Source organism: Melozone crissalis, unplaced genomic scaffold, assembly GCF_028551555.1.
Source record: "Melozone crissalis strain CALT ecotype California unplaced genomic scaffold, PUWL_Pcris_2 ptg000111l_1, whole genome shotgun sequence".
NCBI lineage: Eukaryota > Metazoa > Chordata > Aves > Passeriformes > Passerellidae > Melozone > Melozone crissalis.
In genome coordinates, this window is record NW_026535888.1 from 9,652,472 (window position 1) to 9,669,801 (window position 17,330).

The 17,330-nt window shown below is 48.1% G+C and overlaps 1 protein-coding gene across 2 annotated transcripts in view; it reads left to right on the forward strand.

Moving 5' to 3' along the window:
* Positions 1–17,330, forward strand: part of GRIK3 (glutamate ionotropic receptor kainate type subunit 3) — a 126,165-nt gene that overhangs the window by 94,357 nt on the left and 14,478 nt on the right. For both annotated transcript variants that reach the window (XM_054292492.1, XM_054292493.1), the window contains exons 10-12: positions 331–534; positions 10,096–10,319; positions 16,069–16,187. In XM_054292492.1, coding sequence (XP_054148467.1) covers positions 331–534; positions 10,096–10,319; positions 16,069–16,187 — 547 coding nt within the window. The remainder of the gene's footprint in view (positions 1–330; positions 535–10,095; positions 10,320–16,068; positions 16,188–17,330) is intronic.

A 17,330-nucleotide genomic window follows, 5' to 3' on the forward strand; every position in this document is an offset into this window, starting at 1 on the left:
GGTACTGTGTGCAGGGCACGGGGGTGAGTTTGTCCTCCCCCTCTTTTGCTGTTTCTAACACTTCATTTTCAGAGCATCAAATGGTTATTTTTCTCCCTGAAATCCTACCAAATGGAAAACAGTTGGCTGCTCAGAAGAGACAAAATTAAATTTTGTGGGGTAAACAAGGTTGCTAATTAGCTGATGCGCTGTGCAAAGTTAATTTATTCCCAACATGTCACAGTGCCAGCCCTGCCTGGAGAGCCGGTGCCTGGCGGCTCGAGCTGACCTGCAGAGGTGGCCTTGCCTCCAGCTGACCCTGAACTGGGACTTTTTGCTTTCCCTGGGCAGGAGGAGCCCTTTGTGATGTTCCGTAAATCTGACACGGCGCTGTTTGGGAACGACCGCTTCGAGGGTTACTGCATCGACCTCCTGAAGGAGCTGGCCATCATCCTGGGCTTCTCCTACGAGATCCGCCTGGTGGAGGACGGCAAATACGGGGCACAGGATGAGAAGGGCCAGTGGAATGGCATGATCAAGGAGCTCATCGACCATGTGAGTGAGCCCATGGGTGGCTGACGAGGGTTGGCTGTGCCCGCCACTGTAAGAGCCTGAATGAGGGATGCAGGACTGTTCTCCAGAATGCAGTTTATTACACTCAAGATGTTACAGGAGTCCAGAATAGTGGGTGACAGAGCCTGTGCCTACAGCTGCCAGCTCCAGCTGCAGGCAGGCCTGGAAACCTTAGTTTAGGTTACAATGCATTATATACTTTTCTTTTGGTTACAAATGCATTATATACTTTTCTTTGCTGAGCATCTTAATACAGCAGAACCAATCTATACCTTAACTTTTATCTATAGCCTATCATAACTAATATAATTACCATATTCATGTTACTGTTCTCCAATCACTAAAAGTTAGTACGTTACAGTTTAAGCTAGAAGTTGGTTTTCAGTTTTCTTGCAGTGGAAAATTCTGAGACTCTTTTTTACTTGCAACATCTGTTGACTTGTTTGCCTGTGCTATCTTTTTGCTTGGTAAAAGCATCTTCTTGTTTGGGGTGGGTTTATCCTTTGCTCTAAGTCATAAAAATCCCTTCTAACTAACACACCCTTTGCCTCCTTAGTTATCCAGTAAGATTGGCTCAACAATTCTTTTCTTCTCTATCAAAACTTGCTTTCATTTCTATTCCTTCTTCAAATTCTACAGTCAAAAATCTTTCTACCAAGCACACGTATCTGTGAGGCTTTGTTGTCAAACTTTCATCCTTCCCAACATCCCTGGGCTGGCTCTCTGGGGTGGGACAGGTGAATTTCTCACTGACCCATAATACCCACAGCGAGCTCCTGACCCTGTTTGGCTCCTTGTCGCACTGCTTGCCAGAATATCTCTGTGTCTGGCTCTTCCAAATATTAATTTGAAATTCCTGAAAAGGGCAGTTCTCCCTGCACAGAAATGTGCTCAGTGGCTCCAGGCAGAGCCTGTCCCACAGTGGGACGTAGGCTGGGTGTGGGGACAGGGAAGAGCCTTCCCCTGGACCAGGGGCACATGGGGTGTCCTGGACTGGCAGCATGAGCTGCTCTCACCCCCGAGGACAAACACAGGCAAGGGCACAGCACCAATGCAGCCTGGGGAGCCCAGGCATGTCCCAGACACAGCCCAGCCCAGAGGAGACATCCACACTGCGGGAGCAGGTGTGCCCTGGACAGTTTCATTTTTTATCTTCTATAAGAGCAACTTATTTACTAAATTCTCCTGGGACACAGAGCTCCCTCTGCCACACAGCAGCTGTGCTTCTCCTTCCTTGGCCACTTCCAGGAGCCCTTTAAGCCCCAGGGAACCTGTTGGAGCAGCAGCTTTGCTCCCGCAGCCGCCAAAGCGCCGCCGCCTCTGAAACCGCCACTCGCGGCCAGAGCTTGCTCAGTTTGCTAATTAGATATCTTGCCTCCAGCACATCCTGTGATCCCAAGGGCCCAGTTATGGAGGTGAGGAAAGCTGGTGTTTTTGTGAATATCTGATTCCCAGAGAAGGCCTCTGGAAGAAAAGCTGAGGACAAAAAGAATGCTGCTCTCTGCAGCACAGGCAGCAGCGCAGGCAGTGCAGAGTGCTCTCCTCCTGAGCATCCTGCTCAAGTGGGGCAGCCCTCGACCACCCCCAGGTCCTGGCTACATTCTGAATCCACAGCCTAAGCAGCAAAGACACAAAAATAATCCCCTGTAGAGCTGTGATGGTCTTACCATTCATGGGGGAAGAATGAGTTTGCTGAGTGAGTCACTGTGGTGTGGGGAGAGTCAAGCACTGGCTGGGACTGATGAGTGGCTCAGGAGCTGGGCTGGGCTTCCAATCTGCTCTCTCTGCCCTAAATGACATTGGACAAGTTGCTTCTGTGCACTGCTTCCTCCATCTGTAAAATGCAGATGATAATTATTATGTCCCTTTATAGGGACAGAGTGATGCTTAATCAGTTTGTGACAAGCACTGCAGCCCTGGGCTGGCCTGGCCCAAAGAGCAGGAGAGCAGCAAGGGCAGGCAAGGACAGCCCTGGGGAGCAGGACTCCATCTCATGGGGGAGCTCTGCAAACCTGCCTTGGTGCTTTTCCTTCTGGAAAACTCCGTGCAGCTCAAACCACAGATTTTAGAGCCTCTTACACAACAGCCCTGCCGAGTTGGACGAGTGGCAGTGTCCCAGTGGAAGCTCTGCTGCTCCGAGTGATGTGAGTGACACAGATCAGAGCTGACACCGAGTGGCAGCTGTGCCCCTCGGCAGAGCCCCCTGGGACACAGCTCCTCTGCCTGGGTCTGCTGCTGGGAGCAGCCTCTGGAGCTCTCTCAGTGCTGGGAGCAGCCTCTGGAGCTCTCCCATTGTGGGGAATGGGTTCTGGAGCTCACCCACTGCTGGGAGCAGTCTCTGGAGCTCTCTCAGTGCTGGGAGCAGCCTCTGGAGCTCTCTCAAAGCTTGGGATGGGCTCTGGAGCTCTCACTGCACTGCAGAGCTCACAAGGAACAAATCCCTCCCAAGTGAATAGAAGCCAGACAGTCAATCAGCCCAAACCATGCCACTTCCAGTGTCCTGCAAGACGCCACAAGGCTCTCAGGAGGCTTCAGTCATTCCCAAAGCTGTGGTCAGCTACCTGAGATAGACAAAAAGGAGATTTGAGGAGCAATCTCATTAAATAATACAAACTTCATGGTCAAACCTGCATGGTAGCATTTCTTGGGTAACTATCTACAAAGCAAACCAACACACAGCAGCAGGAAAGGGCCAAACATCCTCTTCCAAGGCAAGTTGAGTTCTTAGCTCTGAGATGCAGCTCTGTGCTCTGTCCTGCGTGGCTGAGCTGGTGCCTGCAGGGACACTGCCCAGGCCCCACATGAAGCCATTAGCTCCTTTATCTGCATGCCATTGCTTTTTATAGCAGTGTTTATGTAAAGCCTTCAGAAGTGAAATGGCAGCCAGATGGGCCCTTCCTGAGCAGCATCTTCCCCTGGTGTGGGGAAAGGCACAACTCATGGACCCTGCAACAGGCCAGATTGAGCCTATTTCACACCCAGGAGGAAAAGTGTTAGAGACAGCATTCAAATCGAGTGGTGGTGATGAAAACAGAGCTGCCCACATCCAGAGTTTGGTATCTGAGGTGGTTTTCCTCTGTGTTCATCTGGTTTTCCTCCGTGTTAAGCCCTGAAAACAGGGCTGCCACATCCAGAGTTTGACGTCTGAGCTGGCTTTCCTCTGTGTTCAGCGTCTCCTTCTCATAAACAAATTGGAATTATTCAGGTGGGAGCATAAAGCAGGCAGGATTTTGTGAAGTCCAAATACCCAGGGCAGGATTAATTCAGTGCAGAAATCCATTGCATTGCTGAAGACCCACTTAGCCCGCTGGGCTGCTGTGACACCGGTGGGCTGAGCTGGTATGGGCTCCCTGAATGACCTGGGCAGAGCAGGGGGTGAGGTGAGAGGCTAAAAGGGTGATTATTGTTGCTCAGAGGGCCTGGGACCTGTGGGAGCAGCAGATTCTGAATACCAGGAATCAGCAGATTCTGCATCCCAGGAATCAGCAGATTCTGCATCCCAGGAATCAGCCAACTCAGCTGAGGCTGAAATTTGGAGAGGAGGAGATGGGCAAAGCAAGGGGCACCTGTCCCCTGGGCTGGAGATGGCATCAGAGGAGCTGGGTGAGGGTGGCCTGGGTAGGTGCATGACAGCAGTGTCTAGGGGACAAAGGTGCTGTCACCAAAGGGGTAAATCCCCAGAAGCTGGCACCCCAAAGGTGAATAATGTGCTGGGACAGGTGTTTACGCAGTGAGCTGGCTGCAGTCACGAATCCTCCCCCTCCTCTCCCTCTGATCCAGACGTGCCTGGCCACAGGCAGGGATGCCTCAGGCTATGATCCTTTGTAAAATCCCTGTGTTTCTAGTCTGGCCTTAAGCATAAACAGGAAAAGCAACAGCAATCAGAGCAGCCACAGCACGACCCTGCCTCTGACAGGTCCCCAGTAGCAGATCCAGAGACAACAGCCTCATGCAGCCTCGTGCAACAGCCCTGCCCTGCTGCCTTTCATCTGCTGCTCATCCTCAGCACAAAAAGTCCCTGTTTTGAGGAGTTCAGTTCATTCCCTGGAGAAGTAACCTCAGCCCACTGCTTATTGTCACCCCTCTGGCCATTCCCGCAGAGGAGCCTTGATCAGAAGGGCCACGAGAGCTGAACTCAGGTATTCAGGGAGGTCTGGGCAACCCAGGTGATGCAGAGAAGCTCCTGAGCCCTTTATTCATAGCAAACAGGGAGCCTGACAACTGCCAAACCTCCTCCTTTCAGCAACAGTGAGCTGCTATTGATGTTTATTCATAGAAATTATTACTGATACAAGCGAAGCTCCACTGCACACCGTGGCCCATCCATTCTGATTTATAAATTCCAGTTGTCTGGCAAAGCAATGTCTGCAAATCTTCCCTATTGTTTGTGGGCAGAATCCCATAAAACCAGCAGAATGAGTTGTTCTGGACATTTTGCACAAACTTGTTCGCAAATAAAACTTGTCTTCTGCTGCGACAGTGCACATCACATTGCCATTCAATCTGAAACTTCAGGTGGGAGTAAAAGAGATGTGGCAAATACTGGGGTTTCTGATGGAAATCCCTGCCAATGGCAACTGTGGAGAACTTGTAATATCCATCCTTAGGGACTATTCTTGACAGTTGATTTAACAATTCCACAATAAGTGGGCATTTTCTGACAGTAAATTCTGGCAGAAATACATATGGCACCACACTGCCAGTTCCCCATTAATGCTCCTGCACTGGTGGATGTTTTATCTCACTTGTCATGAACTGGGGCTTCATTTGGATGTCATTGGGCCAGGGATATGGAGCAAATAATTCAATTGGATGTGTCCTCTACCTTTTGTTTAGACACTGTAGGACCTCAGTGTTAGGGACAGGATGGTGTCACAGACATCTTTTATGAAAAAGCCTTTCCTTAGGATTTTTCCTCCTGAGAAGCTCAGAGGCCTCAGGAACAAAATGTAAACAATGATTATCTGCTGCTGTGGAATGCAACAGGTGCATCTGTGATTGGTCTCATGTGGTTGTTTGTAATTAATGGCCAATCACAGTGAACTGGCTCGGACAGAGAGCCGAGCCACAAGCCTTTGTTGTCATTCTTTCTTTTTCTATTCTTAGCCAGCCTTCTGATGAAATCCTTTCTTCTATTCTTTTAGTACAGTTTTAATATAATATATATCATAAAATAATAAATCAGCCTTCTGAAACATGGAGTCAGATCCTCGTCTCTTCCCTCATCCTAAGACTCCTGTGAACACTGTCACAGGTTGGAAATAAACCAGAAGAGCTTTTCCTTTTGTGCTCAGATCATTATTGGGTGGATTCATGATTGGGTCATGCTCAGAGATCCAGGTGAAGGATCAGTGTATTGGGATTTCAGGTTCTCTGTGTGCTCTGCAGGTGTCCCTGCCCTTTGCTGGTTGGTTCACCTTCCAGGCATCCATAGGACAGGGCTTGTTTCTCACAGCAGGGCCATTCTCACCTGAATCCTCCATCCTTCACATCCCTCAGGTACAATTAATGGCAGTTCCAGCTCTGGAGTTCTTCCTTAAAGTGAAGATTACAAAAGGCCCAACAGGATCTCATGGCCCTCATTCCTCCCCTTCAGCTCAGGGTTTTCCTGCCAACATCTGTTCTTAACTCACCCCAATATTGAATAAATCCATTGACAAAAATGATGTCTAGTTAGGACTGAGACTGCAAGAGCAGCCATTAAGAGCTGGAGTCAGACACTTGGCACTGACCCTGCTCTCCTTGAGCATCCCCTGAGAGTGCTCCCCTGCCCCTGGGCAGGCACAGGGCTCTCAGAGACCCCCACACCTGCCCCAGCAGCAGCAGCCCCTCCTTTCTGAGCCATGCTCTGCTGCTGGGCAGGTGTGAGCCCAGCACAACCTGGGGACAGGGAGTGTCAGAACCCAGGACATTCCTCTGGCTGCCCTGGGTGACTCCAGACCCTGGCAAGGGGCTCAGAGACCTTGGCACAGAGTCACAAACACCTGAGCCTTTGATTTTAGCCCATGGAAACAATTACCAATGTTGTGTGAAGATTTACAAGCCACAAGAGTTTGAGTAGAATGATAGTGAATTTGTCACAGGGTGAAAAAGTAGAATTTGGGGGTTTTAGAATGGGGGTTCAAGAGGCAAGATGGAGGGATCTGGGCATGTCCTGTCCTTCTTCTTCTTCTTGCCCTCCATCTTCTGCTGTGATGGTGACACTTCTGGGTTGGTTTAGAGTAGAGACAGAGTGTCTGACATAGGTGAATCATATTGGAAAATTATTGTAAATAAAGTACAGGTAGTTCTTAGTATAAAAAGCCAACACCACCCCAAGGGCAGGGACTGTGCCACAAACTGACCTGCCAGACAGACCCCAGCAGGTCAGAGAGAGAATGTTATAGATAAGAGAAAATAAACAACCTTGAAAAGCAGAACTGACAAATCTCAACTTCTTCTTCGGTCTTGGGGCTGGGAAAAAAGAGACTTTCTGATACCTCAGGGGTCATCTCAACCACAGAAACCTGAGAATGGAGCAGGAGCAGGGCACAGCAACAAAGCAAGGAGAGTAGGGAGCAGAGACAGGGCCCAAGGCAGAAGCCCCAGTGCTGGCAGTGGCAAGAGACACTGAGGGATGACAGTGCCAGACCTGGGTAACAATTAAATCAGTAAAACACACACACACACACTATTTCTGTCTCTCAGGCAACACACACATGATTAGTTTATGTAAATACCTAACGCAGATTGGCAAAATAAGCACAGAGGCAGCTTCTTTTCCTGAATAAATATTTATCTTGGTGCTTATGCTGTTGGTGGGCTCTGCCATGACCAGTCACTGCCTGCAGCTTGGCTCTGGCTGAGGTCAGGCACTGCAGGATTCCCACAGTGACCATGGCTGCACAAGAGCTGTTCTGACCCACAGGCCACATCTCCCTGATAAGTGAGAACTTGGAGATAAGAATTGGCATTTTCTGATGAAAACCAAATATCTCTGCAGCAAATACAATCATCCCTGTGCTGAACACCCTGTGGTGAACTCACAGCTGTTCCAGCCAAGTGAAATGCTGGAAGTAGGTGAATGAGGAGATCCAAACCCTTGGAGGTGTGTAGGAGAAGTGTCTGTGTTTGATGTGCCTTGGCAGAATTCATCTTTTTGGCCTCAATTCAGCAGAACACTTAAGAACAGGCACAAGACTTGGAAGACGTGTGAGCTCCAGTAAAACAGAGGTGCAGGCTTAAGTGGTTTTGCTGGACAAGGGTCTTTAAGCCACTGGCACTTGCTCTAATTCCTCATCTTTAATAAAACCCACCTGACTGTGCAACAGCACACGAGCCAGGGCTGAGTAAAGGAAGCAGCCAGAGTCTGGTAATTGACTGCCCAGTTTGGAATGTCAGAGCACGACAAATCAAAGCTTCACCCTTGGTGGGTTTGATTTAGATCCTCTCTGTCAGCAAAGCCTTAATTAGAGGCCACCTTCAGAAAAATCTGCATTGATAAAAAGGATGTGGAAGTGCAGCCCTGTGCTGCCTCTAATTGCTCAGAACACACCCCAGCCCAGGCTCCAGGATCCCTGCTCCGCCCTGCCTGAATGTGACATTCCCTGCAAGGACACAGGGCTGGGAGCACATCACAGGAGCTGCTGGAGACACACAGTAAAATTTTATTCCTGTGCTAAAAGCAGTTGGATCCCTGGGCATCCATGCAGAGCTCTCTCTCTTCATTTTCTGTGGCAAAGCACAAACTCCAGGCTGTTCTGTAGCTCACTGCATTGTTCTGACTAATTTGGCTGAGGATCCCCCAGCCTGGCCATTGCCAGTGAGCTCTGACCACAGAACATTTGCTGCCTCCTTCAGAAAAACCCATTGCCAAATCCTTCCACATCTTCTTTGCCTTTCCCTGGTGAGTCAGGACACCCACACAGGAGTGATGGAGGAGGGAAAATGCTGCATTTCTTTTGCCATTTCTGCCTTGTGACTGTGCGGAGCGCTAAGCCAAAATTTCCAGGTGTGCTGTGAGGTGGTGGGAGCAGCCAAGCTCCAAAGCTGCCAGGATGGTCCCCAGGGTGCAGAACACCAATGCCACCTCCAACCCCCTTCAGCTTCTGTCCATGTCACCACAAGCACAGCTGGCACAATGGGCTCACTGGGAAAATGTTGTTCCCATTTTCCACAGGTTTTGACAAATGGCGGTGACTGAAATGAGCTCTGACGTAAAAATGAATTTCCATCTGTAAAGTGAGAAGGAAGGAAAACCAGGGAGCAGCTGGAGAGCCATGTTAGAACAAAACCACATCATTTTTGCCCTTGTTACATCATTCCTGAAGGCCTCTGTTCAGGAGCTCTAAGGCTGCACTTAAAGGAGGGGTCCCTTACACACACACGTGTAAATGGACAAAAGCTCATGTAGAGATTCCTCCTACAGTAAAAGGCCCAAATTCCTTTATTTATAAATATTGCACTGACTTGATCACAGATTGGCAAGGTCGAATGAAACCTTTAGTACAACCTTTACCCCCAGCACAGGCCTGCTCTGGTTCCTACAGTTCCTGCTGAAGCAAAGTATGTTCCAGCCAGTATTGATTTAAAGTCCATGAATAATGACAAATCTACTGTATCTCAAGGTAATTATCACCCATGGGTAATTTAGAATTTTAATTTTCATAACCAGATGTTAAATAAATCTCGCCCGGGCTCCTGGCATGGGGGGAGGTTCTGCTCAACTTCAGAGCTGTAATTTATGTGTCTGTGTTTCTTTGGAAGTTCACAATCCCAAAGAATGATTTGCAAAGCTCAGGCAAGGAGGGTGATATTGAAGAAACCTTGGATGTGTTTACTTGTGGCTTTTAAGAACCTAGATGAGTGTTTAGTGAGAGGAATGAATGCAGCTCTTAACCAACAGAAAGAGGGTGAATGTGGCTGCTCGTTGAATTAACACACAAATTAGTAAATAATTAGAAATAATAGAAACAAGCACAACTCATACAAGCTGTCAGGATAAAGAATATGCTCAGCTGAAATTTGGTTGGACCAAATCCATTTGGTTGGGCTGTAGTTTACAGTGAACATTCCACCCCAACATCTGTATTTTACAGTGAATATTGTACCCCCAACATCTGTATTTCACAGCAAACACTGTACCCCAACATCTGTATTTTACAGTGAACATTGTACCCCCAACATCTGTATTTCACAGCAACCACTGTACCCCCAACATCTGTATTTCACAGCAAACACCATACCCCCAACATCTGTATTTCACAGCAAACGCCATGCCCCCAACATCTGTATTTTACAGTGAACATTATACACCCAACATCTGTATTTCACTGCAAACACTGTACCCCCAATATCTGTACTTCACAGCACTGTACTCCCAACATCTGTATTTCACACCAAATGTGTACCACATGTGCCACATCGGGGGGAACCCCAGGGCTGCACTTTGGGGGTTCTTGGCCTGTTTCTGCTGTGTGAGAGCTGTGGTGTCTTCAAGGGGATGGAAACACCTCGGTTTGTGACTCCTCCTTTCTCCCTGCCTGTGTCCCCCCCTCTTTGCAGAAAGCTGACCTGGCCGTGGCTCCTCTGACCATCACGCACGTCCGGGAGAAAGCCATCGACTTCTCCAAGCCCTTCATGACCCTGGGGGTCAGCATCCTCTACAGGAAGCCCAACGGGACCAACCCCAGCGTGTTCTCCTTCCTCAACCCTCTCTCTCCTGACATCTGGATGTACATCCTCCTTGCCTACCTGGGGGTCAGCTGTGTGCTCTTTGTCATAGCCAGGTAAGGGCTCCCTGCTGGCAGCAGCAGCATCAAGAGCTGTCCTGGCCCACAGGCCACGTCTCCCACATAACTGAGAAGTTGGAGATAAGAATTGGCATTTTCTGATGAAAACCCTTGTCACCCCTGAGATGCCCCCTGGTCCATCACCATGGGCTGGCTGGTTTCACTTTCACACACTCACAGCATGGAAGAATTTTAAGATTTCAGGAGTTTTTCAGCTTTTCTGTCAGCACCTCCTGGTGTATGAAGAGATGTATTTCTGTATCATTGTCCATTCATGCTCTCTGCTCACACCTTTCCCAGCCTCTGCTGGGACCTGAGCTCCCATCTCCCCCACCATTTCCCACTTTTGTCTCTGTAAAGCTCACACAAACCTTTCCCTCTACCAAAAGAATGGAGATGCCTTTGCTACGGATCAGACATTGTGTCTGTTTACAAAATTAATATGCATCTAATTAGCATGTTTAAATCCTCTATGTTTAAAGGCAGAATTTGCATACATTTGCATATCTTGTTAATTCCACAGGGCCTTTGATGAGACACAGTCCAGGGCTGCTCTCAATCCATGATCCCACCTTTTCAAACCAAAACAAAGCACTTTCCCCCTCCTGCAGGCAGGTGCCCTCCATTACCACACACAGCCCTCAATGGGATATTTTGCATAAAAACCTAGTCCAGGAAAGAATCCTCAGCCCACTCTGCACTTCGACGCTCATTTCTCATTATTTCCAGTTGAATTTATAGCAGTGGGGATTTCAGAACCCTCCCTATTCTGGTCTGGGGGTCCATGCAGACCCTTTTCCCCAAGGCCTGCTGTGCCGCACCTCCCTGGGAGCTTCCATCAGAAACATTCCCCCCTCATGCACTGGCATTAGAGACTCACAGGAAAGATCAGACACAGAGCTGGAGCAAACAGACTCCATTAACCCTGATGGTACAACAAATCTACAATTTTCAGCATCCCTCAGTCCAGGGGGGCATTTAGAGCACATTTCCAGCATTCACTCTGTCATATCCTAATTACACAGAACAGCAGAGTGAGCTGGGCACGAGTGCTGTGAGCACCTGCAGGGCTCACATTAGGAACTTATTTTTTCCAGCTCATAATGGCCAGATCCCAGCCCACGCTGTCCAGCCCTCACTTTCAAAGCACGTTAAACATGCATGGTGAGGCAGGTACATCCTCTGGCCCCTCCTCTGCACAGGGGCACAGCTGGACATTTGTTTTCTGTCACTGTTGTATTAGGGACAGCTGAATGAAGCAATACAGACTCCAAAGTCTTCTCAGAAGTGAAGTTTATTAAATATCACATTATTTTATAGACTGTTCCGAGAAAGCTGGACCTGATTGGTCCTCAATCAACACCCCACACCTCACTGGCTAATTAGGAACACTCTTCTTGTACACATCTTACAAGCAAAAAACAAGTTCAAAACACCAGCTGCAAAGATGAAAGATTATTTTAATTCTCTCTCTGAGCTTTCTCAAAGCTCCCTCAGAGCAATGCCTGGGCAAGTTTATCTGACTTTCTCCCTGACCAGACTGTCAGCATCCACAGTTTTCCTCTCAGAGGACATGGAGGGCCCTCCCTGATCCAGATCCTGCAATCACCCTCCTGCCTTGTCTTTGCCTTCCCTCCCCACCCAACCTGTCAGGGATAACCAGGGGCTCTCAGCATCACAGGACTCTGCTCTGGGGATGTGCAAGGTAACCATGAGAGGGAAAATCCTGTAGTGGCTGACAGACAGCCCTTGTCTGTCTGTCCTTGTCTGTCTGTCCCTGCCATCCAGGCAGGGCACAGCTGAGTGGGCTTTGATGGCACAGCCTGTTCCTGTGGCCTGCAGGGACAATCCAAACACCATTTTACATTTTGGAGCTTATTTTTCCCAGCACATAATGACCAAATCCAGCCCAAATTGTCCAGATTCCACTTTCAAAGCATGTTAAATGTGCAAATTGTATCTGCATGGGAAATGCTGCAGAAAGGCTGAAGGAAATGCTGGGGCAGACCCTGATGTGAAAGCCCCCAGTCACCACTTTGCACAAACAGGGATGTCTGTCCAAGCATGGCAGCATTGCCTGGCTTTTGGCTGATGTTGAGGGATGAAAACCTGAAGAACTGTGGCTTTGTCTCAGGTTTATTCTGACATGAACCTCAGCATCCCACTCCATCACATCAATTATGATGTTGTAGAACAATTTTTCCCTATCAGGCTATTTTTTTGGACTAAATTCAACACATAAAATATTGCAATTACAGTTCCTTTTTCACATTTTGCTCCTGACATTTCTTCTGTCATCCTATTTTTCAAATAACACCAAGTATTCAGGGTAATTAAAATTCTGCTGGAATGATCTTTTAACACATAGAGATGGAAGGCAAGAGATTTCACAGGGAAAATATTTATTGCATTCAGAAGTAATGGAAACAATATCTGCTTTTGACCCCAGCGAGGCCTCTGAAATCCAATTCTCAGCAGAAAACCACAATCAAAATAGAAAAGCCTTAATTCAGAGACATGACTCTTCTGAACTAGGCACCAGAGCCCTCTGCTCATGCCATAACCATAGGTCAATGCCACTTAAAACAGACTCAGGAACTATTTAGAGGCAGGCAAAGGATGGATTTGGTTCATCTGTCATTTTAATCAGCCTTTCTTCACTATTGATGGAGCTCCCAGCCCCCAGAGAGCCACCAACACTGGCTGTACCCACAGCTCTGTGGGATGCTGTGTCTGGAGGTTCTGGTGCCAGTCCTTGGGCTCACACAGCCTCCAAATTACACCAAACCCCTTTGGCTGCGTGGCAGGGTGGGTGGGTGCATTTAATCTTCATCCTAATTATTGCAGCGAGGTCTGGTGTGGCATTTACATTCTCTGAAAAAATCCTTTCACCCAGGATTTTCCTCCTGGGAAGCTGAGAGGCCTCAGAGAAAAAGGAAAACAATTCTTATCTCATTTGCTTCTCCACATGTGCTCATGTGGAATGTGTTTGGAGATTGTTTACCTACAGGTGATTGTTTCATTGGATTCTGCTGTGAGTTGTTTTGGCTCTTTGGCCAATTGGGGCCAAGCTGTGTAGAGACTCTGGAAAGAGTCACAAGTTTTCATTATTATCTTTTTAGCATTCATTGTATTCTTTAGTATAGTATGGTATAGTATTCTTTAATATAATATAGTATTATAAAGTAATAAATTAGCTTCTGGAGTCAAAAAATAAAATTAGCTCTTCATGGAGTCAGATGCACTATTCTTGCCTTCATCAGGACATTCCCTGCAAATACAATAGCCTGGGTCCTCCGTTGAATATTTCTTTGGAGACACAATTTAGACTCAAAAGTATTTTGTGTTAGATCATTCAAATTTCTTCCAAATGCTTCAATTTCCCGCCCAAAAAGCTGAAAGAGGCAGGAGAATGATGCTAGGTTTTGATGAAATATTTCTCAGAGCCCAGAGTGCATGTGAGGATGAGGGAAGCCAGCCACAGAGGATCCTGAATTCCCCAATTGATTTGAGCTCTGGGGTCAATGAGCTCCTCTCCCTCCTTCCTTCGTTACCTCTTGCTTCCATTAATGGTTTCTCCGCTCTGGAGGCTGTGACTGCTTTGCAGATTTCTGAATATTTCTCTGTCATTTGAGCTGCACCAGTAGGTTTTTGCTCAGGCCTTGAAGTTCTCCAGCGTGTCATCTTGCCAGGCTCATTGATCTCACCCATTCCCTTTCTTTTTTTCATAGTCTTTCATTGGCAGCCCAAGAAAGTTTTAATCTAATTCCTGAACTCTGGCTTTATCTGACAGAAAGGACCAAGACACCATCCTTTATCCACCTCTGGTGTGAATCTATAGCAAATTCCAAGGAATAAGCAGCATGGAAAGCCAGGTCTGAGTTCAGCCTGGTTCTTGCTGATTTCCTCTGATTTAGAGAGCAGAAGAGGGTGAGCAGCAAGGAGAGCCCAACCTGGATGAATGAGCAGCAATGCCAGGGTGCAGCCTGAGCAGGACCTGGGGTTCCACACCCCAAACCCAGCCCAGGGAACTGCTGCAGGAAAGTGAGAAAAAACAGAGAGGAAAGGAGAGCTCATTGGACTGTATCTTGGAGATGGAAAACAGAAGCAAAAAGTGGCACAGCTGTGCTCAGGGTAACCTTTTCCAAAGCCACAGGAGTGTGGGCTGTGTTTTGTCCATCCTCAGGGATGGTTTTCCCCCAGACCCCTCGCACACTTGGCACTGCCATGTGCCCAGGGCAGGTTTCAGTGCCAGGAGGTTCCTGGCAGGGATCTGGGGCCCTTCTCCAAACAAATCCAACTGTCTGAGCGAGGCCACCCTGGAATGGAGCCATGAGCCCTCTCCTTGGGTGGTGGCACATCTGGTGGGGAATAACAGAGGGAAGCATCTCCTGATAGAGGCTGTGGGCTGGGCTCTGAGAAGGGGCTGTTGTGAATCTCCAGGGATTCCAGAAGGAAGCGGAGATGATAATTAATGCCTGGTTCAAAAGCAATTATACCAATTATGTTTTTAATTTAATCTCTGCAAAATTTGGGACTCTCAGAAAATGTAAATAAACAGCTCTAAAAATATTAACATCTCTCCTGTTTAGCATCCTCCCCAGATCCTGGCTAAACGAGCTCATTTCCAGCAGTGTTTGCCTGCCAGTCTTGGGCAGAATTTGCAGAGATTTTCCTTGGAAACTCCCTCAGTCTTGCTCAAGAACTTCAGGGCTATCCATGGAAATTCATCCCCACAGGGATTAAGTTTGCCCACAGCAAACTGCTACCACATTCCAGTGTTCTGCCAGTGCCCTGACTGGGCTAAACTCCTGCTTGTCAGGATGGTGGAAGGTTCTGCTTCTAAGTGACCTAAATCCCACCTTGATTCCCACGTGCATTAGTGGGAGAATCTCCTGAAATACCAGTTTGTCCCTGCTACTACTGCAGAATGATCAAGGCTTCTCCTTAATCAATCAAAAATGTCATTTCCCCCCACATTTTCAAACTGTTACATACAAGAGGTTATGTGTCTGGATCCCATCCCATCCCATCCCACCATCACATGCTCCAGGTGCTGTTGTAGGACATAGTATTGAAAAGATGATCCAAAGTGACCAAAGGCTCTGGGGAAGCCACCTGAGACACCTCAGAAGGACTCCTCTGCTCTCCAAAATGCTGGACACAGATTTACAGCTCTGTGGGTGGCTTGGGCTGAATTTGCCTTTTTCTCTACAAAGCTGTGCACCAGGTCGGCAGCCCCTGCACACCAGAGGCATTGAGACTTTTTTTTCCAGCTCCTTTAGGGTCTTGTCCTGCCACATCCCAACTAACTGATGCCTTAATATTTTAGCCTTTATATTTTTCAAATCCTGTGCTGCATTAGTCCATAACTCCATAGAGAAGTGTTGGCTAACTATCTTCACGTTTGGTCTCAAGGCCTGACATCCAAGGACACCCTACAGCCTCAGGGCCTGAAAAATATAAGGTAAAGCAAAATGTGAGGAGCAAACTGGGGGTATTTTACTTCATTACCTGTAGCTGTAATTAAGGATTAATCCCTGCTATGCAAATGGACCAAACTCATAACTGAATGAAAAACTCAAGACCATTTTGGGTATAGCCTCGGAAGGCTTTGGCTGGCCAGGGTGTATCTATTGAAGGCTTTTAATAAATCCCCACTTTATTCTCTTAATCCTGACTAGTCTCTGTCCTAGGGAGCCCCTCCAAGGCACCATCAGGAGCTCTGTTTCCCTGTGTGCTGCAGGTTCAGCCCATATGAGTGGTATGATGCCCACCCCTGCAACCCGGGCTCGGACATCGTGGAGAACAACTTCACCCTCCTGAACAGCTTCTGGTTCGGGATGGGAGCGCTGATGCAGCAAGGTAAGGACCACCCCCCTGCTCTTAGGGCTTTCTTAATTCAAAATTTGGTTTGGTTGCAACCTCCCACCCCTGCAACCCGGGCTCGGACATCATAGAGAACAACTTCACCCTCCTGAACAGCTTCTGGTTCAGTACAGGAGCGCTGATGCAGCAAGGTAAGACCACCCACCTGCTCTTAGGGCTTTTTAAATTCAAAATTTGTCTTGGATGCAACCTCCCAGCACCTACTGGCCCCTGCAGCTCCAAGGAGAAGCACTGCCTTCGTCTCCCTCAGCTGCTTCAGTCCGCCACATCCCACAGACTGCAAATTCCTATTTCTGTTCATTCCAACCATTTCTTCCCGAACCAGTTGCAGGGAGGGGCCATGTGGGTTTGCTTTCTGGAGGGGCCCCCCTTTGGAGATTCTCTCCCAAATTTGCCATAAACCAGGGCAAAATTTGGTGCCCAACGTGGGGCACTAGAAAAGGGTGAGGCTCCAGAACACCTAAAGTATATTGATAACATCCTTGTGTGGGGGAACACAGTTGCAGAAATGTTGTTCAGTTTCAGGATCTCTGACCTGGCTCTCTGTCTGTTCTAAATCAACTTTTCCAGCAGACAGGGTGCCTTGCCCTCTGCTCCATCCCCATTTTTCCCCTCCCCTGGTCACTCTGAGCAGTATGAGATGCCCTGAAGCTCCCCCAGCCTGGAGGAGCTGCCCTGGGAGCCTGTGCCCATCAGCCCCTCAGGAGAGTTTCCAGTGGTCACAGGGACCCCAGAAATGGGACAGGGACAGGATTACACCCCTGTGTGTGTATGAATGGAATAGAGAGATGCAACGAACAGAATAGATCTGTTCAGAAGGCAGCAGGGAGCAACTCTGAATAAGGAACGAAATTCAGCTGCGATCTAATTGCAGAAAATCCAGGAATAGAAATAAGTGGAAAATGTCAAACATTTGTCACACTTTAATTTACCATGTATCAGTGGTTACATCCAGAGAGCAAAAGAAGCACAGCCTTGGCTCAGTGGCAGGCACAGAGCTGCTCTGAGCTCCGCTGCTGCCTGTAATAGAGATTCCTCCTGGATCTCAGCTGCCCTCGTGGACAGTGACAGTTCCCAGCAAGGCGGTTTAGCAGCATGAATCATCCCTCTTATCAGATG